Below are 26,925 nucleotides of genomic sequence, written 5' to 3'. Positions count from 1 at the left end.
AGTGCTTTGAGTCTTTGAAATCTAAGCAGTAGACTTGTATTATTGGATGTGTTCAGATGAGACTGTTGCTCAGGGCTAGTCTTTGTGTTGATGCACATAAAAGTTTGCTTCGTTCGTCGCAGCCGAGAAATCTACCACCCCAAACTTTAGGATTGTTTTCTTTGTGACAAAGACAGCTTTTTTAACGATGTTTGGAGATGCTGCATTTGAAAACGAGAGAAAAGAGAGGACAGAAAGAAAGAGCATGCGCAAGTCTTCTTTTCTTTTGATGTTATCTTCTCAACTTGTTTCTTGTTTGGAGCCGATCTGATGAAAGTTTCTGTTTTGGGGGGTGTAGAGGGGCTTGTCTCCTCGACTGTGACAGGGATCATTACTGCAGGGGAACGAATGTGTGGCACATCGATCAGCAGGGGGTCACACACACACACACACACACACACATCACACACACCACACACCACACACACACACACCACACACACACACACACACACACCACACACACACACATACACACACACACACACACAAGGATACATGGAAACTGACTCACCCAGGCTCAAACAGTATCCTCCTCTCCTTGAAGAGAAACACGCCTGTAGAGTTACACAGGACTAGTACAGAGGATCTAGTGGTTTGTAACTTTCTGCATGCAAATGGCCCAGTAAAGGAGATTTTCCCTGTACATGCTTGGCTTATTTTAGCCCCTCTCCTTGCATTTTAAAAGGTTGTGGGAAGTTTAAAGCTAATGTATGCATGTCTTGGGACGCATGCAGTTAGTAGGCTTACATTATGAAACTGTGTTGCCCTCCTACCCTTAGACTGTATAGTGTGGCGGATGAATCAGAATTAGTTGGGTAACATAGATAATTAAGATGTTTTATTTGCATAATATGCTTCTGTGAGATACTTGTCATTAGAATGTATCCTTTTGGACTATAGTGTTGGCAGTTGCACTTTTCCCTCAGCTGGGGCTCAGTCACTTGGGGCCCAGAGAGGGGAGAGGTCAGGCTTGTCTTTCACATGTCCCTGGTGCTATGCAGAATATCATAAAGGGAAGAGGACAGAATGGAACATTGTCTTCATATGTGAATGTGTCTTTACCTATTCTTAAAACATGCGAAGGGATGGCGTGATTAATGGGGAACCAATTACTTGTCTACACAATGTCTGTGCGCTAGTCACTCCCTCCTTTTCCCATTGGGGGGAGGTGTATGGCAGTGTCTGAAAACATTGTATGTCCTCTCTCATCTTACACTTATCCTGGGACAGTGTATGACCTAGAGGCTCACTCCCCTCAGTGAGCTTGTCCAGGAGTGGGGTCAAGAGGGGGTTTACTTGAGATGGGAGTATCTAGAGTTGATATTTGATATATGCCATTGGATGAGTTGGTGTTTTTGTACTATGAAGTACAACGAACGAGATTAGAACCTCATCTGAAGGACCACTGAACGATAATTTATAGCGAATGTTATCTGGTTAAGGGATACTCCTTTCTCAAGTAAAAGTTCCTTTGTGAAGAGTTCCTAAGATCTGTGGTTTGTCATGTAGGTTGAGAGTGGTGTATCTTGGCTATAAAATATCTTTGTAATTTTCTGTAGTCACTTTCAATGGTTCATTAGATATAGCGCATCATTGAAAGTCAAAGGCTATTGCAAAGCTCTTATTAAAAAAGATGTAATTTAAGTATAACTCTGACTGGTGTGTAGTTTGTAACTCTCCTCATTTGGTAAAGCAGAAAAATGCCACTACAATAGTCATATAGTTTGACATTTCAGGTGTTTCATCCGACAAAAGTGAAAAGGTCTAATCTAGTGCATTGTTAGGATGGATTCATTGCTATTAATCCGGGGTAAAATAATGAATTAATGCATTAATCTTGCTTATCCATGAAAAGGGGAGTACTCTGGTATCATGTGATGCATGGAGATGTAGAGAGAGAGAGAGCACTGTGCACCATTCACATGATAATGTGTACTGGATGTCAAGTGAAGACACAGTGTGCATGCTTTTCAGAAATGTGCTGGTTTTGTGGAATTAAGGATTTATCTCAGTCCACAAGGTCAACAGTGAGGTTCACTTTTACTCTTTAACCACCACAATAAATCACACAGTGAAGTTCCCTCTCACAGCTGAGGAGTGGAGAGGAGAGGAAGGGAGATGAGAGGAGAGAAGAGGAAGGGAGAGAAGAGGAGAGGAAGGGAGAGGAAGGAAGATGAGAGGAGAGGAAGGGAGAGAAGAGGAGAGGAAGGGAGATGAGAGGAGAGGAACAGAGAGAAGAGGAGAGGAAGGGAGTGGAGAGGAAGGGAGAGGAGAGAAGAGGAGAGGCCAACACATTGTAAACAATTTGCCACTGTGTACACAGAAACATTACTTCTCTATGGCTGGAATATGGCTATGCTCTGCTGTGACATTCATGAATCTGCCAACTCAGAAGTCTCATGAACAGCAGTAGTCGATAACATAATCCTGAACCACCCAAATGGCGTGTTCTCCCGTGTATGTGTGTACTGTTTTATGTGTGTGTGTGTATTTGTGTTTTTGTGTCTGTCCGTCTGTCCGTCTGTCCGTCTGTCCGTCTGTCCGTCTGTCCGTCTGTCCGTCTGTCTGTCTGTCTGTTAGAGGTTGACCGGCATGGCCGATTAATTGGGGCCGATTTCAAGTTTTCATTACAATCGGTAATCAGCATTTTTGGATGCCGATTATGGCCGATTACATTGCATTCCACGAGGAGACTGCGTGGCAGGCTGATCACCTGTTACGCGAGTGCAGCAAGGACCCAAGGTAAGTTGCTAGCTAGCATTACACTTACCTTATAAAAAACAATCAATCTTAACATAATCACTAGTTAACTACACATGGCTGATGATATTACTAGGTTAACTAGCTTGTCCTGCGTTGCATATAATCAATGCGGTGCCTGTTAATTTATCATCGAATCACAGCCTACTTCGCCAAACGGGTGATGTTTTAGCAAAAGTGGATTRGCGAAAAAAGCACAATCGTTGCAGTAATGTACCTAACCATAAACATCAATGCTTTTCTTAAAATCAATACACAGAAGTATATATTTTTTTAAACCTGCATATTTAGTTAACAGAAATTAATGTTAGCAGGCAATATTAACTAGGGAAATTGTGTCACTTCTCTTGTGTTTATTGCACGCAGAGTCAGGGTATATGCAACAGTTTGGGCCGCCTGGTTCGTTGCGAACTAATTTGCCAGAATATTACATAATTATGACTTAACATTGAAAGTTGTGCAATGTAACAGATATATTTAGACTTAGGGTTGCCACCTGTTTGATAAAATACGGAATGGTTCCGTATTTCACTGAAAGAATAAATGTTTTGTTTTCGAAATGATCGTTTCTGGATTTGACCATATTAATGCCCAAAGGCTCGTATTTCTGTGTTTATTATATTATAATTAAGTCTATAATTTGATATTTGACAGAGCAGTCTGACTGAGCGGTGGTAGGCAGCAGCAGGCTCGTAAACATTCATTCAAACGTCACTGTGTTTGCCAGCAGCTCTTAGCAATGCTTGAGTCACAGCGCTGTTTATGACTTCAACTCCTGAGATTCCTAAGACAACAACATAGCATGGCAGCAACACATGACAACACAGCATGGTAGCAACACAACATGACAATAACATGGCAGCAGCACAACATGGCAGCAGCACAACATGGTAGCAGCACAAAACATGGTACAAACATTGTTGAGCACAGACAACAGCACAAAGGGCAAGAAGGTAGAGACACCAATACATCACGCCAAGCAGCCACAACTGTCAGTAAGAGTGTCCATGATTGAGTCTTTGAATGAAGAAATTGAGATAAAACTGTCCAGTAAAATAGCTCTGCAGTGGCTGCTATGGCCTTAAGGCGTCCGCATGCTTCCCAGACGAAATTGTTCAGAAGATTTTGTGCATATATTATGATTACATTTTGTGACATTTTTGTTCATTTTATACTTCGGTAAGTTTTTTGGGGGGGGCTGTTCGGGCACACACATTTTTTTCTCAAGGCAAGCCAAAGTCAGTAGCTGATGTCTGTAGCCGAAGTCTACGCCCCTTCGTCYGTGATTGGTCAACAATAGGGATTCTTTAAAATAGTCTTGGTTGTCATTCAACGAAAGATGACTTGTTTTCAGTATTTCATTGAGAAATACTGCACCAAACATTATTGTTATTATTACTATTTATTTTTTATTAACCCATCCACCACTTGCTAAACCTCTTAGTTAGATGTCAAATTGAGCGACTAAGATCTCCTTGAGTTATTTTAGATTCATTCAGACTATTCTGGCTATGGCGTCTCAAGATGGACAAACAGTACTATTGCCGCTTTTTTCTAATTCTTCAAGCAAAGGTCTTTTAAGGGAGTATGCGAGCACCAGCCGTACTGAAGCATGCTGACGCCTTAGCCTAGCCTACCCATCGCATCTAGATTTGTATTGACCACTGTAGTTAGCTGCTAGCCTTAGCTTAGCTTAGCCTAGCCTAGCCTAGCTGGAAACATGGCTGGATTTGGGGCAGAGGGAAAAATTTGCAGTTTTATCATGCTATTCTACACATTTTGTTATGAGGCTAAGAGAACATTTTGCAGATTCAAAGCTAATTTCCTGCAATTCTACACATTTTGCCATGTCTAGAATTGAGACTTACAGATGGCCCTCAACCAACAAAAAAATATATATAGTTAGGTCGTAGCCCCGGGGCACGAGCACTTCGTGCCCATTCGTAAATCCAGCTCTTGCCGGAAATGCTAACGATCATGACCAGATTAAGCTGGCAGGGTTTTCTCTTGCTGACCGCGTGGATTAGCACATGATGCACCAGGGACTTCTGCTGACAGCTGTTTACCATCCATAACTCTCTTTCCCAACAAACAGACGAAATGGGCTGCAAGGCTGGCTCAGTTTAAAGGACACAGTTAACGTACTGAGTAGTACTAAGATTTACAGTACGGACAGTAATGAGTAGTACTAAGACTTACAATACAGTTAGTACTGAGTAGTATTAAGACTTACAGTACAGACAGTAATGAGTAGTACTAAGACGTACAGTACAGACAGTAATGAGTAGTACTAAGACTTACAGTACAGACCGTAATGAGTAGTATTAAGACTTACAGTACAGACAGTAATGAGTAGTACTAAGACTTACAATACAGTTAGTAATGAGTAGTACTAAGACTTACAGTACAGACAGTACTGAGTAGTACTAAGACTTACAGTACAGACCGTAATGAGTAGTACTAAGACTTACAGTACAGACAGTACTGAGTAGTACTAAGTATTATTGTAACATACATAACACTAGTAGTGACATCGTCTTACTGAACAACATTGTTGGGGTGATCAATAGATTTAAATTGAGACTTTTTCTGAATTCCAAATGGCATCTTATTTTCTACACAGTGCACTGCTTAGGAATAGAGGACCGTATGTGATGTAGCCTCAAGACATTACCAGTTTGCAAATGTTTTATTTTTTTCAAGTGAGACCCCGTGTCTTTAGGCCTACTTCACCCAAACTTTGTTCCACAAAGCACTAAAAGATGGCAACATGAGGTCCTTGGACAGAAGTGCATGGGGTTTGCATCAGTGCATTTTTTATTCAGTCACTCCAGGAGGTCTTTTTACCCTCAGTTGATGTCCTTTAAAGACATTTCATGTGCAATATGCTGCCACGTTTCAGATGTGGAGTTGGAATGTCAATATTATGAGTTTTTCATTAATTCATAGACCTACTATTTAATCATTCATATCATCCTTTAATGCAAATTGACTCCAGACAACTTCTGTCTGTACACAGTGTAGAGCCCTGGTGTAGACAGTGTAATACTCCTGATAATAGCGTCTAGACTGCTGCACTATTACAGTCGCCACTTAGTTCAATGAGTTGAGATGTCACCAACGCAGTAAATGTTTTTAACTTTCACCACCAAACGAGTGCTTTTGCTATTTCAGCTAAGGCTGCATACATACTTAAAGGGGAATGGTAACACTCTCCTTAAAATTACCCCTTTTTGCAATTATTATTTATGGTAAAGTAAGGCATAAAGATGAATGAAATAAATACATTTGACTATAGAGTTTAATTATAATGTAACTCTAAACAAAAATTAAACGGAGTGTTCAAATCCTTTTAAACTTTTGACATTTTGAAATCCCATTCAAGTCATCGTATCGATATTAGCATTTTTTTTACATACTGTAACTCTAAATCGACATGTTTGTTTTGAAATAGAAATTCAATGTACCAGCCATCACCATGCTGTTAATGGATTTATCTCAAGTTGTAAAAAGAGAACATTGCATTGATGACTACTATGCAGAAACAGTCAGAAACTATTGATCTCCTGGGTCTCTTTTAGTCCAAATGTCAGAACTGGGACAAATTTAGAGCAAATCGAACCAAGGTCAGAGTGAAAGGATGCAGATTGGCTAACTGTGTGTGTGTGTGTGTGTGTGTGTGTGTGTGTGTGTGTGTGTGTGTGTGTGTGTGTGTGTGTGTGTGTGTGTGTGTGTGTGTGTGTGTGTGTGTGTGTGTGTGTGTGTGTGTGTGTGTGTGTGTTTGTGTGTTTGTGTGTGGAGGGGGGGGCTTATCTGATATCCATAAGCCTGATATACACACACACATTGAGTTAAAAACCACAGGGAAATGAAAAGGTTTGCCCAGTGGGGAGTGGGGGTGTTTATTCGAACATGTACCAGCATGGTTTACCCAACACAGAGTCATATGAATGTGGATCTAATCCGATCACAGATTCCCCAGGAGAGATATGTACATACATGTAAACAAATAACCAATAGATTGTAGGATGTGTTGCTGCGTGACATACAGTAGTATCTATGGCAGAGTAAAACAACCATGCAACTCCAGTTCTAGATCTTTCCTCTATAGTTATGTGTCCACATGATGTTAATAGATGTCATTTAGAGTGAGGATGGAGCACTTAGGTTAGTTACAGTATTGTCTGTGCTAGTTATCCCAATTAACGAAAGCCTTTATTTCACCCAGTGATGCAAACACAAATAGGAAGTTGCATCATGTACATCATATCGCATGTAGTGGCAAAGCTGGTTTGTTCTATAATTGCTTCCACAGACAAGCTAAAAACCATGCATCTTATTAGGGGAAAGAGAGGCACTTTGAAATCTCTGCAATTCCCAAATGGCACCCTATTCCCTAAATAGTACACTACTTTTGATCAGAGTCCTATGAGCCCTGGTCAAAAGTAGTGCACTATAAAAGGAATATGGTGCCATTTGGGACGCTCATCTCAGCCCATATACTCTGATTGATGAAGAAGACGGATTCAGAAGCAAAAAACTTGGAATACGTTCCGCATTAAGAACTTAGAATACGTTCCTCATTAAGTGATTTTGACCACATAAAATCTAAAAGCAGCTGGCAGGCAAATCCACATTTACAACCTCTTCTGAAATGTCAGCTGTAATTTTTATTTTCTCTAGTAATGTCTTCGCTGCAGTGAATCTGTCTCCATATATCAGTAGATGCTATTCTATCCAGATCATATTTAGGGCTTGTCCCCCTCTGCCTCTCAGACAGTGTATGTTTAGATCCCAAATGTCAACCTATTCCATGGGCTGTGGTCAAAACACTATAAAGGGAATATGGTGCTATTTCAGATGCAGACAGTGATAATTCCTTTATCATTTTAGTAATCCCAAAGTGCCATAAAGAACCCTCCTCTGCTGCTGTCTCAATGGCTTTGGAAGGCACTGACTCTAATCTGGCATTTATCGTGTCCTCTAATCTCATCAGATTACAGACTGTATTGATACATAAAGTGTATGACATAGAGGTATGCAGGAGAGTATGTGCTGCTGCGTGACAGTACGTGTTATACATACTGCACCAGACTGGCAATGTGAAGTGGTCTGATTAATATTATACTCATTTTGAGGAGGTCGTAGGTTTCTGATTTACAGAAACGGATCAATGTGAAATGTAACGTGTTGCATCAGGTCAGAGAAGTGAGTCCAGATGTCATTCACTGTGTGCTGTAACCTATGTTCTTCATCCTGGGCTCGTATTTCTAAAGCGTCTCAGAGTAGGAGTGCTGATCTAGGATTAGCACCCCCCCGTCCATTCATTTTTATATATATATAAAAAAAAAAAACTGATCCTAGATCACCACTCCTACTCTGAGACACTTGTGCCGTGTTTCCATCTGAGATTTTACCCCATTTGTTCTACTTAAAAGGCTCAGACTTTTCTGCTTCCATCTATGCGGGCCAGCATCCCATGTCTCACTGGGCCACGGCTCCAGCGGACCTGCTCTGATTTAGAGCCACTGATACCTTTCAGATTGTATTTACATAACAATGGCTAACTGTGAACTTTAACACTTACTTACAAAGCATTCTGTTGCCACAAGTCTTTAGTGTCACACTCCTAATAGAAACAGCATAATACTAGAGCTCACATTATCATTAAACACTGATGACAAGCTGGTGTGGGGTAAGTCTTAGGTGGAAGTGCAGCATTGATCAATATTGAATATGGCACTGTGGGTCTCGTATGGACCCTGGTCCTCCTTTGAATTACACAGATTCAACTGTTACTTACTGGTGGCCCCTGTGGGCGTAGCAGCGATACTGCAAGTCCAGTTATTACATGGAAAGGCAGAGAAGACAGAGGCTTTTCCAGTACTTGGCCTAGTTTTTGTTGTCAGAGTGCAGTTGCGTAATGTGGGCTTGATTCTTTGCCCCCGAACTGCTGAATTGGTTCTAAACCCGATCATTTCCGCTCCCTTTAAGTCTACAGTTCTAGACTTGAGTCAGGTTTTGACGAGTGAGTCATTGCCGAGCAACAATTTCGCTGTAAAGTTCAAAGCTGTATCATTGACTTAATTGCCTGTAAGGAAATATGGTACATCCGCTGTAACTAGGTGTCACCGTCTATGAGCCACCTGATACTAGTATACTTTAAATACGGTACATCCGCTGTAACTAGGTGTCGCCGTCTATGAGCCACCTGATACTTTAAATACGGTACAGAAGCTGTAACTAGGTGTCACCGTCTATGAGCCACCTGATACTAGTATACTTTAAATACGGTACAGAAGCTGTAACTAGGTGTCACCGTCTATGAGCCACCTGATACTGGCATACTTTAGTTTGTTTAAAGCAAAATGAACACAGACGCTACCTTGCTCCAAAACCAAGGTGCATGAATTGAGGAGCTAACTGAAGAGAAGAGGAAATATAGCAACTTGGAGGACATTGGAAGTGGATCAAAATGCTTGTTCATTGTTAAAACCAACACTTTTTGTCCCATAGTCTTCATCCGTGTTTCTGTATGCTGTATATTATATGCTGTAGTTTGTTCAAATCATTTTTTCTGTGGTTTCTTTCTTTTTGTTTCCCAGGCCCTGCTATCCCAGTCGGAGTGGACGTACAGGTGGAAAGCCTGGATAGCATCTCAGAAGTAGACATGGTAGGTTGAAGCTACCCAATTTTTGTACTCTGAAGTTATGACGCAACAACTTCAACTCCGCATTGTGGAAATTATGTGAGAGTAAAATCCCCACATCATTAACATTTAAGTAATTATTTCCTGTATCTAAATTGACACGGTTTGTTGGAGTATTTTTGTGCTAGCTAAATCCCTTGAGATCTAACAGACTGTAACATATTGATAGTCGTTATTGACCATGCAGATGGGCATCATAATGATGGGTACTCCCAACTGTTGCTATTATTATATAATGAGAGTGGGCTGAAAGAGGGGGTGAGAGGAAGAGGAGGAGGAGGGGTAGTAGGAGGGGGTGGAGGTGGGAAGGAAGGAAGGAAGAGGCGTAAGTGGAGGAGGAGGAGGTGTAAGGGGAGGAGGAGTAAGAGGAGGCAGAGGAGGAGGAGGCGTAAGTGGAGGAGGAGGGGACCACCCCCAAAACACCCACAAAACACACGTGAAAACCCAGGCTGCCTAAAGATATTCCAATCAGGACAAACGATGACAGCTGCCTCTGATGAAATCATACCGCGGGCCGAACACAAACATCCCAAATAGGAAATCACACGATAACAAACCCACCCAACTCCACGCCCCTACCAACTAAAAAATACAAGACAAAGAACAGGTCAGACTGACAGTCGACACTTATTTATCATTAAAATCGTTTTTCAACCACTCCACAAATTCTTGTTAACAAACTATCTTTTGCAAGTCGTTAGATCATTACACTTAGGTTGATCATTAAACCTCGTTTTTCAACCACTCCACAATTCTGTTACAAACTATACTTTTGCAATCGTTAGACATACACTTAGGTTGATCATTATAAACTCGTTTTTCACCACTCCACAAATTTCTTGCTTAACAAACTATACTTTGGCAAGTCGCTTAGACATACACTTTGTGCATGACACCAAGAATTTCCAACAGTGTTTACAGATCAATTATTTCACTATAACCTTATCACAATACTTCCAGTGGGTCAAAGTACATACACTAAGTGGACTTTGCTAAACGCTTTAGAAAATTCCATTAATCATGTCATGCCTTTAGGAACTTCTGATGGGCTACATTACATAATGATTCAAGTGAGTTACCTGGATGTATTTCAAGCCTATCCTTCAAACTCAGTGCATCTTGCTTGACATCATGAGGAAAATCAAAAGAAAACACCAGACCTCAGAAAATATATGTAACCTCACATAGTCATGGTCATCCTTGGAGCAATTTCCAAACACTTGAAGGTACATGTTCATCTGTACAAACCAATATACGCAGTTATAAACACCATGGACCACCAGCATCATACTCGCTCAGGGAAGGAGACCTTCTGTCTCCTAGATAGAACGTACTTTGTGCGAAAAGTGCAAATCATCCCAGAACAACAGCAATACCTTGAAGATCTGGAAGGAAACAATACAAAAGTATCTTAATCCACAGTTAAAACGAGTCCTGTATCGAACATAATCCTGAAAGGACTCTCACAAGAAAAACCACTGCCTCCAAAACTGACATTAAAAAGCCAGACTATGGTTTGCAACGCACATGGGACAAAGATCATACTTTTTGGAGAAAATGTCCTCTGTCTGTTGCAGACAAAAATAGAACTGTTGGTCATAATACATTGTTATGTTTGAGGGGAAAGGAGGTTGCACCGAAAAACCTATCCAACTCGTAAGCGATGTGTGCAGCATTCATTTGGGTCTTGCTGCAGGAGGACTGGTGCACCTCAACAAAATAGATGCATCATGAGAAATAAATTATGTTGAATATTGGAGCAACATCTCAAACATCATCAGAAGTTTAAGTTTCGCAAAACGCGTCTTTTCAAATGGACAATGACCCCAAGCATACTTCCAAAGTTTGGCAAAAATGGCTTAAGGACAACAAATCAAGTATGGACTGCACACAAAGCCTACCCATCCTATAGAAAAAATTTGTGGCAAACTGAAAAAGACGTGTGCGAGCACGGAGGCCTACAAACCTGACCAGTTACACGGCTCTTCAGACGAATGGGCCAAATTACCCAACTATTGTGGAAGCTTCTGGAAGGCTACTTGAAATGTTTACCCAAGTTAAACCAATTTAAAGCAATGCTACCAAATACTAATAGTTGTAAACTTCTAACCCATTGGAATGATGAAAGAAAAAAATCGGAAATAACATAATTCACTCTACTATATCTGACATTTCACATCTTAAAATAAAGTTCTCTAACTGACCTAACACAGATTTTTACAGAAAAAATGTCAGAATTGGTGAAAAACTGGAGTTTAAAATATTTTGCTAAGGTTTGTAAACTTCCGACTTCATAACTATATCAACAAGGCCATTAGATAATACATACGCTCATTTTATCTAACTTGATCACTAATTAATCTCAGAATAATTGAGAATTCCTCTTCTTGACCATTGATGCCTGCATATCCTAACCCACAAACCTATTTAACTTTCCTCCACATCTAAACTGTGATGAGTTTTGCAGCATATTCAGAGATATAAACAACAATAGCTGGGTGTCAAGCAACAAGAACCCTGATAAAGTGAAGATTGTTGCCCTACCTACCACGCAAAAACTATGCATTATTTTCCCTGTTGATCACAACATTTTCAAGATATGAATCACAACTTAAGCTTCTACCTGCCTCTTGAGTCCAATCCGCACACCTTCTTAAAACAGCTTTTAATTTAAATCTGAAGAAGTCAAGTTATTTTAATCCCACTTCCCTGGTCACAGCAACTTCATTACCCCACTTAAACCTCTATGAAACCCCTTCTGATAATACTAGATTCTCAAGCTCTTAGCATTTTGGCCAATCTAACAACCTTCCATCTTAGCAAAACTCCTGGAGAAATTGTTTTTCAAACAGCTAAAGATTTTAAATGCCAGCTTATTTGGAAATTTCCCAACTGTTCGGCCCACCACAGCCACAATACAGCCTTAATTAAAGATGAAACGATCTTAACCAACACAGATGCCAACAATTCCTCGTCCTTGTACTCTGATTAAAGGCTGATGCATTCGACCACTTTCACCATGATGTCCTTCTGGACAGACTGGAAATGGTTGCACTCCTCCGGTTGATTCTAAATTGTTTAGATCTATTTAACCATCTAAATGTTTTTATCCACCCTTGGTAACAAACTCAGAGAAAATTACATATTCACATTGCTTCCACACAATGATCATTTTCGTTCGCGTAATGCTTCAGTTTATATATCTGCGCCCTGGCAGCGTATCAGAAACACAGGAGAATTTTTACTGCTACCAGACATCACACCAACCTTTATATTTCTTGTAACCAGAGGATAAATTAATTAGACTGTATTAGTGATTTTAAAATTACTTGACGTCAACAACTTCTCCAGCTAAATCCAAGACAAGACTGAGTACTTATTTTTGTACAAAGCAAAGAGTGAGAATTCTGTCCACAATTTCCAGATCGACGGGCAATAAAATAAAACACCAGGTTAAAAAACCTAGTATTATTTAGATTCCTGAACTCAATTTTTCGATTACACAATTAGGAATCTACCAAAATAGCTTTTACCACCAGAACAATTTCAAGTGAGTACTCTCTTAAAATCATCTCTTCTTTCCTCCTATCCCCTTTTCCGATTTTTTCGAGGACGTGAGAAGTATGTTTAAAGAAGAAAAAAAGAATACCTCACCTTGACAATGTTCCTCAGGTTTTAAAAAGCTATTTGGTCACATCCTAATGTGTTCATTCGAAATTATTCAGAATCTAAAATAACACCTAGGTTTTTACGTTTATCTTTATTCCGGAATTGAAATGTGTGGACATTCTCTCTTTGCTTTCTTCCAACAAAATACTCAGTCTGTCTGATTTACGGAGAAGTTGTGAAACCGTCCAAGTATTTAAACACTAATAAGTCTAATAATTTATCCTCTTTACACAGAAATACTAAGCTTGTGTTCGTCTGCCTGTAGCAGTAAATCTTCTCCTTGCCTTTTCTGATAACGCTCCAAGGCGCACATTATATAAACGGAAACTATACCGGAACCAAAAATCATCCTTGTGGATACCCACATTGTATAAATGTATTTCTCTGAGTTATTTCACCAAGTGATATAAACTTTATATCGTTAAATAATCCATAAACCATTTAAAACTCCAAACCGGAGTGCAACCCACCTCCCATCTTCCAGCAAGACATCATGTGAACAGTGCAGGCATCACCTTAAATCCAAGAGTACAAGACGGAAAAGTTGCATCTTTTTGCCTTAATCGTTTACACTTAATTAAGGCTGTATCTGCTTGGTGGCCAAAAACAATTGAACTTTCCAAAATACAGCTGGCAATTTAAAAATCTTTAGCTGTTAAAACCAAATTTCTCCAGATTGCTTAAGAATGAAGGTTGTAGATGGCCCAAAATTGCTAAGCTGAGAATCTAGAGACTTTATCAGAAGGGTTCATATCATTTAAGTGCATTATGAAGTTGCCTGTTGAACAGGGATTGATTTAACAATAACTTCATTTCTCAAATATTAATTAAAAGCGTTTAAAGAATGTTGGTTGCATTGTTCAGATGCAGTACGAAGCTTAAGTTGTATATCCACTATCTGAACATGTCTGTGGTCAACCAGGGAAAATAAATCCATAGTTCCTGTTGCGGTAGCAGGCACAACATCATCCAACTTCTCTCAGTCTTGCTTGGACTGACACCCAGCTATTGTTTTATTTATCTCTGAAATATGCTGCAAAACTATCACATTTAGATGTGGAGAAAGTTCACATAGTTTGTGGTTAGATTTATCAGCCATCAATCTCCAAGAAGAATTCTCAAATTATTCTATTATTAGTGCATCAAGTTAGAAAATGAGCCCTGTTCTTCTTTTTTTTTTTTTCGATTTTTTTCTAATCGCCTTTATTATAGCTTTGAATCCGTAAGTTTACAAACACCTTAGCCAAATACATTAAACTCAGTTTTCACAATTCCTGACATTTCCTAGTAAAATCCCTGTCTGTAGGTCATATATCACCACTTTATTTTTAAGAATGTGAAATTCAGATAATAATAGTAGACGTGAATTATTATTTCACTTTATTTCTTTCATCACATTCCCAATGGGTAGATTACAAACACTCAATAGTATTTTTAGGCATTGCCTTTAAATTGGTTTAAACTGAGTAAAACATTTCAAGAGCTCCAAAGCTTCCCACAATAAGTGTAATTTGCCCATTCGTCCTACAAGCCCTTGTGTAACTGAGTTCAGTTTGTAGCCTCCTTGCTCGCACCGGCTTTTTCATCGCCCACAAATTTCTATAATTGAGTCAGCCTTGCTATGCCACTCCAATACTTGACTTTTTGCTTAAGCCATTTTGCCACAACTTTAAGTATGCTGTCATTCCATTTGAAAAACCCGGTTTCGACCAAGCTTAAACTTCCGACTGATGGTTCTTGAAATGTTGCCCAATATATCCACATAATTTTCTTCCTCATATCAATCTATTTTGCTGAAGTGCACCATCCCTCCTGCCAGCAAAAGGCACCCCACAACAGATGCGCCACCCCCATGCTTCACGTTGGATAAGTGTTTTCGCTTGCAAGCCTCCCCCTTTTTCTCCAAACAAACAATGTCATTATGACCCAAACATTCTATTTTTGTCCTCACAGATCCAGAGGCATTCTCCAAAAAAGTATGATCGTTTCCCCTATTGCAGTTGCAAACCATAGTCTGCTTTTTAATTAGTTTGGACAGTGGCTTCTTCCTTGCTGAAGCGTCTTCATTATGTCGACAGGACTCTTTTACGTGATATAATACTTTTTACTTGTTTCCTCCAGCATCTTCCAAGTCCATTGCTTTTGTTCTGGGGATTGATTTGCACTTTTCGCACCAAAAGTACGTTTCATCTCTAACAAAACGCTCTCCTTCCTGATCGGTTATATGGCTGCGTGGGGTCCCATGGTTGTTTTTACTTGCCTACTATTGTTTTACAGATGAACATGGTACCTCAGGTCGTTTGAGAATTGCCTCCCCAAGGATGACACCCAGACTGTGGAGTTACAAATATTTCTAGGTCTTGGCTGATTTGCTTATTTCCCATGATGTCAAGGCAAAGATGCACTGTTTGAAGGTATGGCCTTAAATACTCCACAGGTACACCTCAATTGCCTCAAATTATGTCAAATATGCCTCAAAGCTTTAAAGCCTAATGATAACTGGAATTTGTCCTAAGCTGTTAAAAGCACAAGTCAACTTGAGTGTATGTAACTTCTGACCCACTGAATGTGATACCAGTGAATTATAAGTGAATAATCTGTCGTAAACAACTGTTGGAAAAATACTTGTCATGCACAAAGTTGTATGTTCCTAAGCCGCTTCAAAAGTTAATATTTTTAACAAAAATTTTGTGAATGGTTGAAAAAAACCGAGTTTTAATGACTCCAACCTAATGTATGTCCTACCCACTTGCCAAAAGTATAGGTTTGTTAACAAGAAATTTTTGGGTAGGGGTTGAAAACGATTTTAATGACTCTAACCTAAGTGTATGTCCTAACCTACTGCCAAAATATAGTTGTTTAACAAGATTTGAGCTGGAGTGGTTGAAAAACGAGTTTTAATGCTCCAACCTAGTGTCCGACTGTCACGTTCCTGACCGTTTTCTTTTGTCTTATGTAATTATTGTTGGTCAGGCGTGATTGTGGGTTTGTCTAATGTGTGATTTTCTATGTTGGGATGTTTTGTGTTCGCCAGTATGGATTCTCTAATCAGATGGCCTGTCAACGTTGTCCCTGATTGAGAATCATACTTAGGCAGCCTGTGGTTTCCACGTGGTTTTTGGTTTGTATCTCGTGTCATTTCGTGCCACACGGGACTGTTTTCGTTTTGTCACGTTGTTGTTTTTTTGTATTGTAAGTGTTCAGTTTCGTTCGGATTTAATAATTATCATGACACTACCCACTCTGCTGTTGGTCCGATCCGTCTGCTCCTCCTTGTCCGGAGAGAAATTATGACTATAGCGTCAATTACAAGCACCGACTTTCAACTGTATTGCCAATACTCACTCAGAATATCATAATGGACTGCAACTCTCCTGCTTGTTAGCAAAAGCAAAGCACAAAAGGTAGGTTCTCACTGTCTGAACCTATAAATACTTCACAAGTATAATACATAGTTGCGGTAATCAATTAGATTTGGCTGGTCTTGGACCTGAGTTTTAAGCATAGATATGAGTAAGTAGAGGTGGACACCCATTCAATGTCAATGATTATAACGGTGCACTATTCTATCCTATTCTTACTCTTATTTTAATTCTATGGTTGTAAGCCTGGGCTTTCTGGTACCTCCAAATTAATCTTACATTCTGACATCCAGCTTACCCCACTTTAAAGCATTGAAAAGGAATATTCAAGCGTCTACTAAGTTGCACATACTGTAAACTCTAGCTTTGTTATAGCTACAAACTTGACTCCTCGTGTTTCTTTGTTGCATGTAGCGTGTTGAGAACAGTTCATTAGATGCTTCATGAATTTTTCCTGCTCAAAACTGTAAGTGAATTTTAGAGAGTATTTCTTAGCTTTGAGTCTTTGAATCTAACGTTACGACTTGTATTATTGATGTAGTTCAGATAGACGTTGCGCTCAGGGCTAGTCCTGTTTTGATGCACATAAAAGTTTTGCTTCTGTTCGTCGCAGCCGAGAAATCTACCACCCCAAACTTTAGGAGTTGTTTTCTTGTGACAAAGACAGTTTCTTTAACTGAGTTTGAATGCTGCCATTTGGGAAACGAGAGAAAGAGAGGAAGAAGAAAGAGCATGCGCAGTCTTCTTCTTTGATGTTATCTTCTCAACTTGTTTCTGTTGAGAACCGATCTGAGGTGAAAGTTTCTTTTTGGGGTGTAGAGTGGCTTGTCTCCCGACGTGACAGGATCATTACTGGCAGGGGACGAATCGTGTGGCACATCGATCAGCAGGGGGTCAACCACCCCACCCACACACCACACACACACACACACAACACACACCCACACCCACACACAACCACACACACACACCACACACAACACACACACACACACACACACACACACACACACACACACACACACACAACACACACACACCACACACACTACAATACCACAACAACCAGCACACAAGGATTACATGGAAACCTGACTCCACCAGGCTCAAACAGTAAGTCCTCCTCTCCTTGAAGAGAAAACCGCCTGTAGATTGACACAGACGTTACAGAGGATCAGTGGTTTGTAACTGTTCTCATGCAAATGGCCCTAGTAAAGAATTTCCTGTACATGCTTGGCTTATTTTAGCCCCTTCCTTGCATTTTAAAACCTTGGGGGAAGTTAAAGCTAATGTTAGCATGTCTTGGACCATGCATTAGTAGGCATACATTATAAACTGTGTTGCCCTCCTAATCCCTAAGACTGTAAGTGTGCGATGAATCAAGATTAGTTGGGTAACATATAATAAGAGTTTTATTGCATTAATATGGCTTCTGTGAGATACTTGTCATTAGAAATGTTCCTTTTGGCTATAGTTTGCAGTTCAACTTTTCCCTTCAGCTGGGGCTCAGTCACTGGGGCCTCGAGAGGGGAGAGTCAGGCTTGTCTTTCAATCTTCCCTGGTTCTATGCGAATATCATAAAGGAAGGACAGAATAACATTGTCCTTCATATGTGAATGTGTTTTTACCTATTCTTAAAACATGCAAGGATGGCCTGATTAATGGGGAACCAATTACTTCGTCCTACCAATGTCTGTGGCGCCTAGTCACCCTCCTTTTCCCATTGGGGAGGTTATGGCAGTCTGAAAACATTGTATTCCTCTCTCATTTACACTTATCCTGGGACGGTGTATGGACCAGAGCTCATCCCCCTCAGTGAGCTTTGTCCAGGATGGGGTAAGAGGGGTTTACTTAATGGGTATCTAATTGATATTTGATATATGCCATTGGGATGATGTGTTTTTGTACTACTGAATACAACGAACGGAGATTAGAACCTCATTCTGAAAGGAACCACTAACATATTTATAGCGAATGTTATCGGTTAACAGGACTCCTTTCTCAAGTAAAATTCCTTTGTGAAAGCCTAAGATCCTGTGGTTTGTCATGTAGGTTGAGAGTGGTATCCTTGGCATAAAATATCTTTGTAATTTTCTGTATCACTTTCAATGGTTACTTAATATAGCGCATCATGTGAAATCAAGCTATCTGCAAAGCCTCTTATTAAAAAGATGTAATTAGTTAAAACTCTGACTGGTGTGTAGTTGTAACCTCCTGCATTTGTAAGCAGAAAATCCACTACAATATAGTCATTTAGGTTTACATTTCAGTTTTCATCCGACAAAAGTAGAAAGGTCTAATCTAGTGCATTTTAGGATGATTCATTGGCTATTAATCCGGGGTAAATAATTGATTAATGCATTAATCTGTTATCATGAAAAGGGGAGTACGCTGGTATCATTGATGCATGGAGATGTAGAGAGAAGAGAGAGCACTGTGCACCATTCACATAAATGTGTACTGGAGTCAAGTGAAGAACAGTGTGCAGCTTTTCAAAAATTGCTGGTTTTGTGGAATTAAGGATTTATCCTATCCACAAGTCAACATGAGTTATTTTTACCTTTAACCACCAGCAATAATCACACAGTGAAGTTCCCTCTCACAGCTAGGAGTGAGAGGAGAGGAAGGGAGATGAAGAGAGAAAAGAGGGAAGTGAGAGAATGAATGAGGAAGTGGAGGAGGAAAGGGAAATGAAGGAAGGAAGGGAGAGAAGAGAAGAAGAGAGATAGAGGAGAGAACAGAGAGAAGAGGAGAGAAGGTGAAGGGAAGGAAGGGAGAGAGAAAGAGGGGCCAAAACATTGTAAAACAATTTGCCACTGCTTACAAGAAACATACTTCCATGGCTGGAATATGGCTTATCCTCTGCTGTGACATTCATGAATCTCCAACTCAGAATCTCTGATGAACGCAGTAGTCGATAACATAATCCTGACCACCCAAACTGGCGTTTCCCGGTGTATGTGTGTACTGTTTTATGTGTGTGTGTGTATTTGTGTTTTGTGTCTGTCCGTCTCCGTTCCGTCTTCCGTCTGTCCGTCTGTCGTCTGTCGTCTGTCTGTCGTCTGTTTAGAGGTTGACCGCATGGATTAGGGCCGATTTAAGTTTTCATTACAACGGCGTAATCAGCATTTTGGATGCCGTTAAATGGCCATTACAATTGCATCCCCGAGGAGACTGCTGGGCAGGGCTGATCACCTGTTTTACGCGAGTGCAGCAAGGACCCAAAGTGTTGCTAGCTAGCATTACACTACCTTATAAAAAACAATCATCTTAACATAATTCACTAGTTACCTACACATGCTAATATATTACTATGTTAACTAAGCTTGTCCTGCGTGCATATAATCAATCGGTGCCTGGTAATTTATCATCGAATCAACAGCCTACCTTCGCAAACCGGTGATTTTTAGCAAAAGTGATTGCGGAAAAAAGCACAATCGTTCAGTAATGATCTAACCATAAACATCAATGCTTTCTTTAAAATCAATACAAGAATATAATTTTTTAAAACCTGCATATTTGTTACAAAAAATTTACAGGCCAATATTAACTGTAAAAGGAAATTGTGTCACTTCTCTCTGTGTATGTGCACGCGAAGTCCAGGGATATGCAACATTTTGGGCCGCCTGTTGTTTGCGAACTAATTTGCCAGAAATATTACATAATTATTACTTAACATTGAAAGTGTGCAATGTAACAGATATATTTAGACCTTAGGGTTTGCCACCTGTTTTGAATTAAAATACGGATATGGTCCGTATTTCAACTGAAAAGAAAAATGTTTTGTTTTTGAATATCTTTCTGGATTATGACCATATTAATGCCCAAAGCCGTATTTCTGTGTTATTTATATTATAATTAATCTATAATTTGATATTTGACAGACAGTCTACTGAGCGGTGGTAGCAGCAGCAGGCTCGTAACATTCATCAAACGTCATGTGTTTCCAGCACTCTTAGCATATGCTTGAGTCACACGCTGTTTATGACTTCACTCCTGAATTCGCAGACAAACATACGCCATGCACAACACATGACAACACAGCATGTAGCAACAACAATGACATAACATGCAGCAGCCACAAATGGCAGCGCACCAACATGGTAGCAGCACAAAACATGGTACAACATTGTTAGCACAGACAACAGCACAAAGGGCAAGAAGGTAGAACACCAATAACATCACGCCAAGCACCACATATTGTCAGTAAGAGTGGTCCATGATTGAGTCTTTGAATGAAAAATTGAGATAAAACTGTCCAGATAAAATGCTCTCAGTGGCTGCTATGCCTAAGGCGTCCGCCATGCTTCTCCAGACGAAATTGTTCAGAAGATTTTTTGCATATATTATGATTACATTTTGTGACATTTTTTTCATTTAACTTCGTAAGTTTTTGGGGGGCTTCTGCACACACATTTTTCTCAAGGCAAAGCAAATCAGTAGCTGATGCTTAGCCGAAGTCTACGCCCCTTCCGTCGTATTGGTCAACAATAGGGATTCTTTAAATAGTCTTGGTTTGTCATTCCACGAACAATACGTTTTTCATATTTCATTGAGAAATACCACCCAACATATTGTATTATTACTATTTATTTGTTTTATAACCGGCCATCCACCACTGCTAAACCTCTAGTTAGATGTCAATTGGAGCACTAAGATCTCCTTGAAGTTATTTAATTCATTTCAGACTAATTCTGGCTATGCGTCTCAAGATGGACAACACATACTAATGCCCTTTTTCTAATTCTTCAAGCAAAGGTCTTTTAAGGAGATATGCGAGCAACCAGCCGTACTGAAGCATGCTGGCCGCCTTAAGCCTAGCCTACCCATGCCATCTAGATTTGTATGACCACAGTTAGCTGCTAGCCTTAGCTTACTTAGCTAGCCTAGCCCTAGCTGAGAACATGCCTGGATTTGGGCAGAGGGAAAAATTTTCAGTTTTATCATGCTATTTACCACATTTTTATGAGGCTACAGAGAAACATTTTGCACGATTCAAGCTAATTCTGCAATTCTACACATTTTGCCATGTCTAAGAATGAACTGGTCAGATGCCCTCAATCAACAAACAAATATTATATAGTTAGTCGTAGCCGGGCACGAGCACTTCTGCCCATTCGTAAATCCACTCTTAGCGAGAACTCTACATCATGACCAGATTAAGCTGGGCAGGGTTCTCTCTTGCTGACCCTGGTGATAGCACATGATCACCAGGGACCTTTCTGCTGACAGCTGTTTTACCATCCATAATCTCTTTCCCCAACAAACAGACGAAATGGGCTGAAGGCTGGCTCATTTTAAAGACAGTTAACGTACTGAGTAATACTAATTTACAGTAACGACAGTTAATGGATATACTAGACTTACAATACAGTTAGACTGGAGTATAATTAATAAACATAGTAAGTACTTAGTACAGACAGTAAGAGTAGTACTAAGGACGTTTACATACAGAACGTAATGAGTGTATAGACTTACAGTACAGACAGTAATGTGTACTAGCAAACGTTAGATAGTTTGTAATAAAACTTACAGTACAGACAGTACTGGAGTCATACTAAACTTACAGTACAGTACGTAATGAGATCTAAGACTTACAGTACAGACTACGGAGTATACTAAAGACATACAACAACCGTAACTAGTATACATAAGACTTAACATACAAGACATACAGATACTATATTATTGAACATACATGACACTATAGTGACCGTCTTTAACGGTTTGTGATCAATAGATTTAAATGAGACTTTCTAATTCCAAATGGCATCTTATTTTCTACACAGTGCACTGCTTAGGAATAGAGGACCGTTATTGATGTACCTCAAACATTACCATTTTGCAAATGTTTTATTTTTTTCAAGTGAGACCCCTGTCTTTAGCCTACTTCACCAAACTTTGTTCCACAAAGCACAAAAATGGCAACATGAGTCCTTGGACAGAATGCATGGGGTTTGCATCAGTGCATTTTTATTCAGTCACTCCAGGAGGTCTTTACCCTCATGATGTCCTTTAAAAACATTCATGTGCAATATGCTGCCACGTTTCAGATTGGAGTTGGAATGTCAATATTATGAGTTTTCATAATTCATAGACCTACTATTTAATCATTCATATCATCCTTTAATGCAAATTGACTCCAGACAACTTCTGTCTGTAACAGTGTAAGCCGCGTGTAGACATGTTATACTCCTGATAATAGCGTCTAGACTGCTGCACTATTACAGTCGGCCACTTAGTTCAATGATTGAGATGTCACCACGCAGTAAATGTTTTAACTTTCACACACCAAACGAGTGCTTTGCTATTTCAGCTAAGCTGCATACATACAAAGGGGAATGGAACACTCTCCTTAAAATTACCCCTTTTGCATATTATTTATGTAAAGTAAGCATAAAGATGAAAAATAAATACATTTGACTATAGAGTTTAATTATAATGTAACTCAAACAAAAATTAAACGGAGTGTTCAATCCCTTTTAAAACTTGACATTTGAAATCCCATTCAAGTCATCGTATCGATATTAGCATTTTTTTACATACTTTAACTCTAAATCGACATGTTTGTTTTGAAAAGAAATTCAATGTACCAGCCATCACCATGCTGTTATTGATTTATCTCAAGTTGTAAAAAGAGAACATGCATTGATACTACTATGCGAAACAGTCAGAAACTATTGATCTCCGGTCTCTTTTAGTCCAAATGTCAGAACTGGACAAATTTAGAGCAAATCGAACCAAGGCCAGAGTGAAAGGATGCAGATGGGCAAGCTGTGGTGTGGTGTGTGTGTGTGTGTGTGTGTGTGTGTGTGTGTGTGTGTGTGTGTGTGTGTGTGTGTGTGTTGTGTGTGTGTGTGGTGTGTGTGTTATGTGTGTGTGTGTGGTGTTGTGTGTTGTGTTGTGTGTTTTTGTGTGGAGGGGGGGCTTATCTGATATCATAAGCCTGATATACACACACACATTGAGTTAAAAACCAAGGAAATGAAAAGGTTTGCCCAGTGGGATGGGGTGTTTATTCGAACTGTACAGCATGGTTTACCCAACACAGAGTCATATGAATGTGGATCTTAATCCGATCACAGATTCCCCAGGAGAATTATGTACATACATGTAAACAAATACCAATAGATGTGTAGGATTGTTGCTGCGTGACATACAGTAAGTATCTATGGCAGAGTAAAACAACCATGCAACTCCAGTTCTAGATCTTTCCTCTATATTATGTGTCCACATGATGTTAATAGATTCATTTAGAGTGAGGATGGAGCACTTAGTTAGTACAGTATTTCTGTGCTATGTATCCCAATTAACGAAAGCCTTTATTCACCCTGATGCAAACACAAATAGGAAGTGTCATCATGTACATCATATCGCATGTAGCAAAGCTGGTTTTCTTATAATTGCTTCCACAGACAAGCTAAAAACCATGCATCTTATTAGGGGAAAGAGAGGCACTTGAAATCTCTCAATTCCCAAATGGCACCCTATTCCCTAAATAGTACACTACTTTTGATCAGAGTCCTATGACCCTGGTCAAAAGTAGTGCACTATAAAAGAATATGTGTGCCATTTGGGACGCTCATCTCAGGCCCATATACTCTGATTGATGAAGAAGACGGATTCAGAAGCAAAAACTTGGAATACGTTTCCGCATTAAGAACTTAGAATACTTCCTCATTAAGTGATTTTGACCACATAAAATCTAAAAGCCAGCTGGCAGCAAAATCCACATTTACAACCTCTTCTAAATGTCAGCTGTAATTTTATTTTCTCTAGTAATGTCTTCGCTGCAGTGAATCTGTCTCCATATATCATAGATGCTATTCTCATCCAATCATATTTAGGCTTGTCCCCCTCTGCCTCTCAACAGTGTAGTTTAGATCCCAAATGTCAACCTATTCCATGGCTGTGGTCAAAACACTAATAAAAGAATATGGTGCTATTTCAGATGAGACAGTGATAATTCCTTTATCATTTAGTAATCCCAAAGTGCCATAACAAACCCTCCTCTGCTGCTGTCTCAAGCTTTTGAAAGCACTGACTCTAATCTGCCATTTATCGTGTCCTCTAATCTCATCAGATTACAGACTGTATTGATACATAAAGTGTATGACATAGAGAGTATGCAGGAGAGTATGTGCTGCTGCGTGACAGTACGTGTTATACATATACTGCTATATTATATCATTTTGAGATCGTAGGTTTCTGATTTACAGAAACGGATCAATGTGAAATGTAACGTGTTTGCATCAGTCAGAGAAGTGAGTCCAGATGTCATTCACTGTGTGCTGTACCTATGTCTTCATCCTGGGCTCGTATTTTCTAAAGCGTCCAGAGTAGAGTGCTATCTAGGATTAGCACCCCCCCGTCCATTCATTTTTATATATAATATATAAAAAAAAAAAACTGATCCTAGATCACCACTCCTACTCTGAGACACTTGTGCCGTGTTTCCATCTGAGATTTTACCCCATTTGTTCTACTTAAAAGGCTCAGACTTTTCTGCTTCCATCTATGCGGGCCAGCATCCCATGTCTCACTGGCCACGGCTCCAGCGGACCTGCTCTGATTTAGAGCCACTGATACCTTTCAGATTGTATTTACATAACAATGGCTAACTGTGAACTTTAACACTTACTTACAAAGCATTCTGTTCCACAAGTCTTTAGTGTCACACTCCTAATAGAAAACAGCATAATACTAGAGCTCACATTATCATAAACACTGATGACAAGCTGGTTGTGGGTAAGTCTTAGGTGGAAGTCAGCATTTATCAATATTGAATATGTCACTGTGGTCTCGTATGACCCTGGTCTCCTTTGAATACACAGATTCAACTGTTACTTACTGGTGCCCCTTGGGCGTAGCAGCGATACTGCAAGTCCAGTTATTACATGGAAAGGCAGAGAAGACAGAGGTTCTTCAACTTGCCTAGTTTTTGTTGTCAGAGTGCAGTTGCGTAATGTGGCTTGATTCTTTGCCCCCGAACTGCTGAATTGTTTCTAAACCCGATCATTTCCGCTCCCTTTAAGTCTACAGTTCTAGACTTGAGTCAGGTTTTGACGAGTGAGTCATTCGAGCAACAATTTCTTGCTAAAGTTCAAAGCTGTATCATTGACTTAATTGCCTGTAAGGAAATATGTACATCCGCTGTAACTAGTGTCACCGTCTATGACCACCTGATACTAGTTTACTTAAATACCTACATCCGTAACTAGGTGTCGCCGTCTATGAGCCACCTGATACTTTAAATACGGTACAGAAGCTGTAACTAGGTGTTCACCGTCTATGACCACCTATACTAGTATACTTTAAATACGTACAGAAGCGTAACTAGGTTCACGTCTATGAGCCACCTGATATGGGCATACTTATTTAGTTTTAAAGCAAAATGAACACAGACGCTACCTTGCTCCAAAACCAAGGTGCATGAATTGAGAGCTAACTGAAGAGAAGAGGAAATATAGCAACTTGGAGCATTGGAAGTGGATCAAAATGCTTGTTCATTGTTAAAACCAACACTTTTTGTCCCATAGTCTTCATCCGTGTTTCTGTATGCTGTATATATCTGTATTTGTTCAAATCATTTTTCTGTGTTTCTTTCTTTTGTTTCCCAGCCCTACTATCCCAGTCGGATGTGACGTACAGGTGGAAAGCCTGGATAGCATCTCAGAAGTAGACATTGGTAGGTTGAAGCTACCCAATTTTTGTACTCTGAAGTTATGACGCAACAACTTCAACTCCGCATGTGTGAAATTATGTGAGAGTAAAATCCCCACATCATTAACATTTAAGTAATTATTTCCTGTATCTAAATTGACACGGTTGTTGGAGTATTTTGTTGCTAGCTAAATCCCTGATATCTAACAGACTGTAACATATTGATAGTCGTTATTGACCATGCAGAGCATCATAATGATGGGTACTCCCAACTGTTCTATTATTATATAATGAGAGTGCTGAAGAGGGTGAGGAAGAAGGAGAGAGTAGTAGGAGGGGGTGGAGTGGGAGAAGGAAGGAAGAGGCGTAGGTGGGGAGAGAGTGAGGAGAGGAGAGAGAAGAGGAAGAGGAAGGCAAGGGAGGAGGTAATAAGTGGGAGTAGGAGGAGGAGGCAGAGGAGGAGGAGAAGTGTAAGGTGGAGAGGAGGCGTAAGGAGAGGAGGACTAGAAGGAGGGTTGTAGGAGTGGTATGGAAATGGAGAGGAGAGGCGTAAGTGGAGTAGGAGAGGAGGGTAGTAGGAGGGGTAGAGGTGGGGAAGTGGCAGAGGAGAGCGTAATGGAGCAGGAGACGTAAAGGGGAGGGATAGAGAAGATAGGAGAGCTAAGTGGAGGAGGAGTAGAAGGGGGGGGGCGAATTGAAGGAAGCCAAGAGGAAGAGGAG

At 40.0% G+C, this 26,925-nt stretch overlaps 1 protein-coding gene across 1 annotated transcript in view; it reads left to right on the top strand.

The window, feature by feature from the left end:
• Window positions 1–26,925, top strand: part of LOC111963060 (gamma-aminobutyric acid receptor subunit rho-2-like) — a 56,294-nt gene that overhangs the window by 7,205 nt on the left and 22,164 nt on the right. Inside the window, exon 3 of the mRNA XM_023986280.2 lies at window positions 9,408–9,475. Coding sequence (XP_023842048.2) covers window positions 9,408–9,475 — 68 coding nt within the window. The remainder of the gene's footprint in view (window positions 1–9,407; window positions 9,476–26,925) is intronic.

Source organism: Salvelinus sp. IW2-2015, linkage group LG4q.2, assembly GCF_002910315.2.
Source record: "Salvelinus sp. IW2-2015 linkage group LG4q.2, ASM291031v2, whole genome shotgun sequence".
NCBI lineage: Eukaryota > Metazoa > Chordata > Actinopteri > Salmoniformes > Salmonidae > Salvelinus > Salvelinus sp. IW2-2015.
Note: the sequence above shows the minus strand (reverse complement) of the source record. Positions and strands in the feature narration are given on the sequence as shown.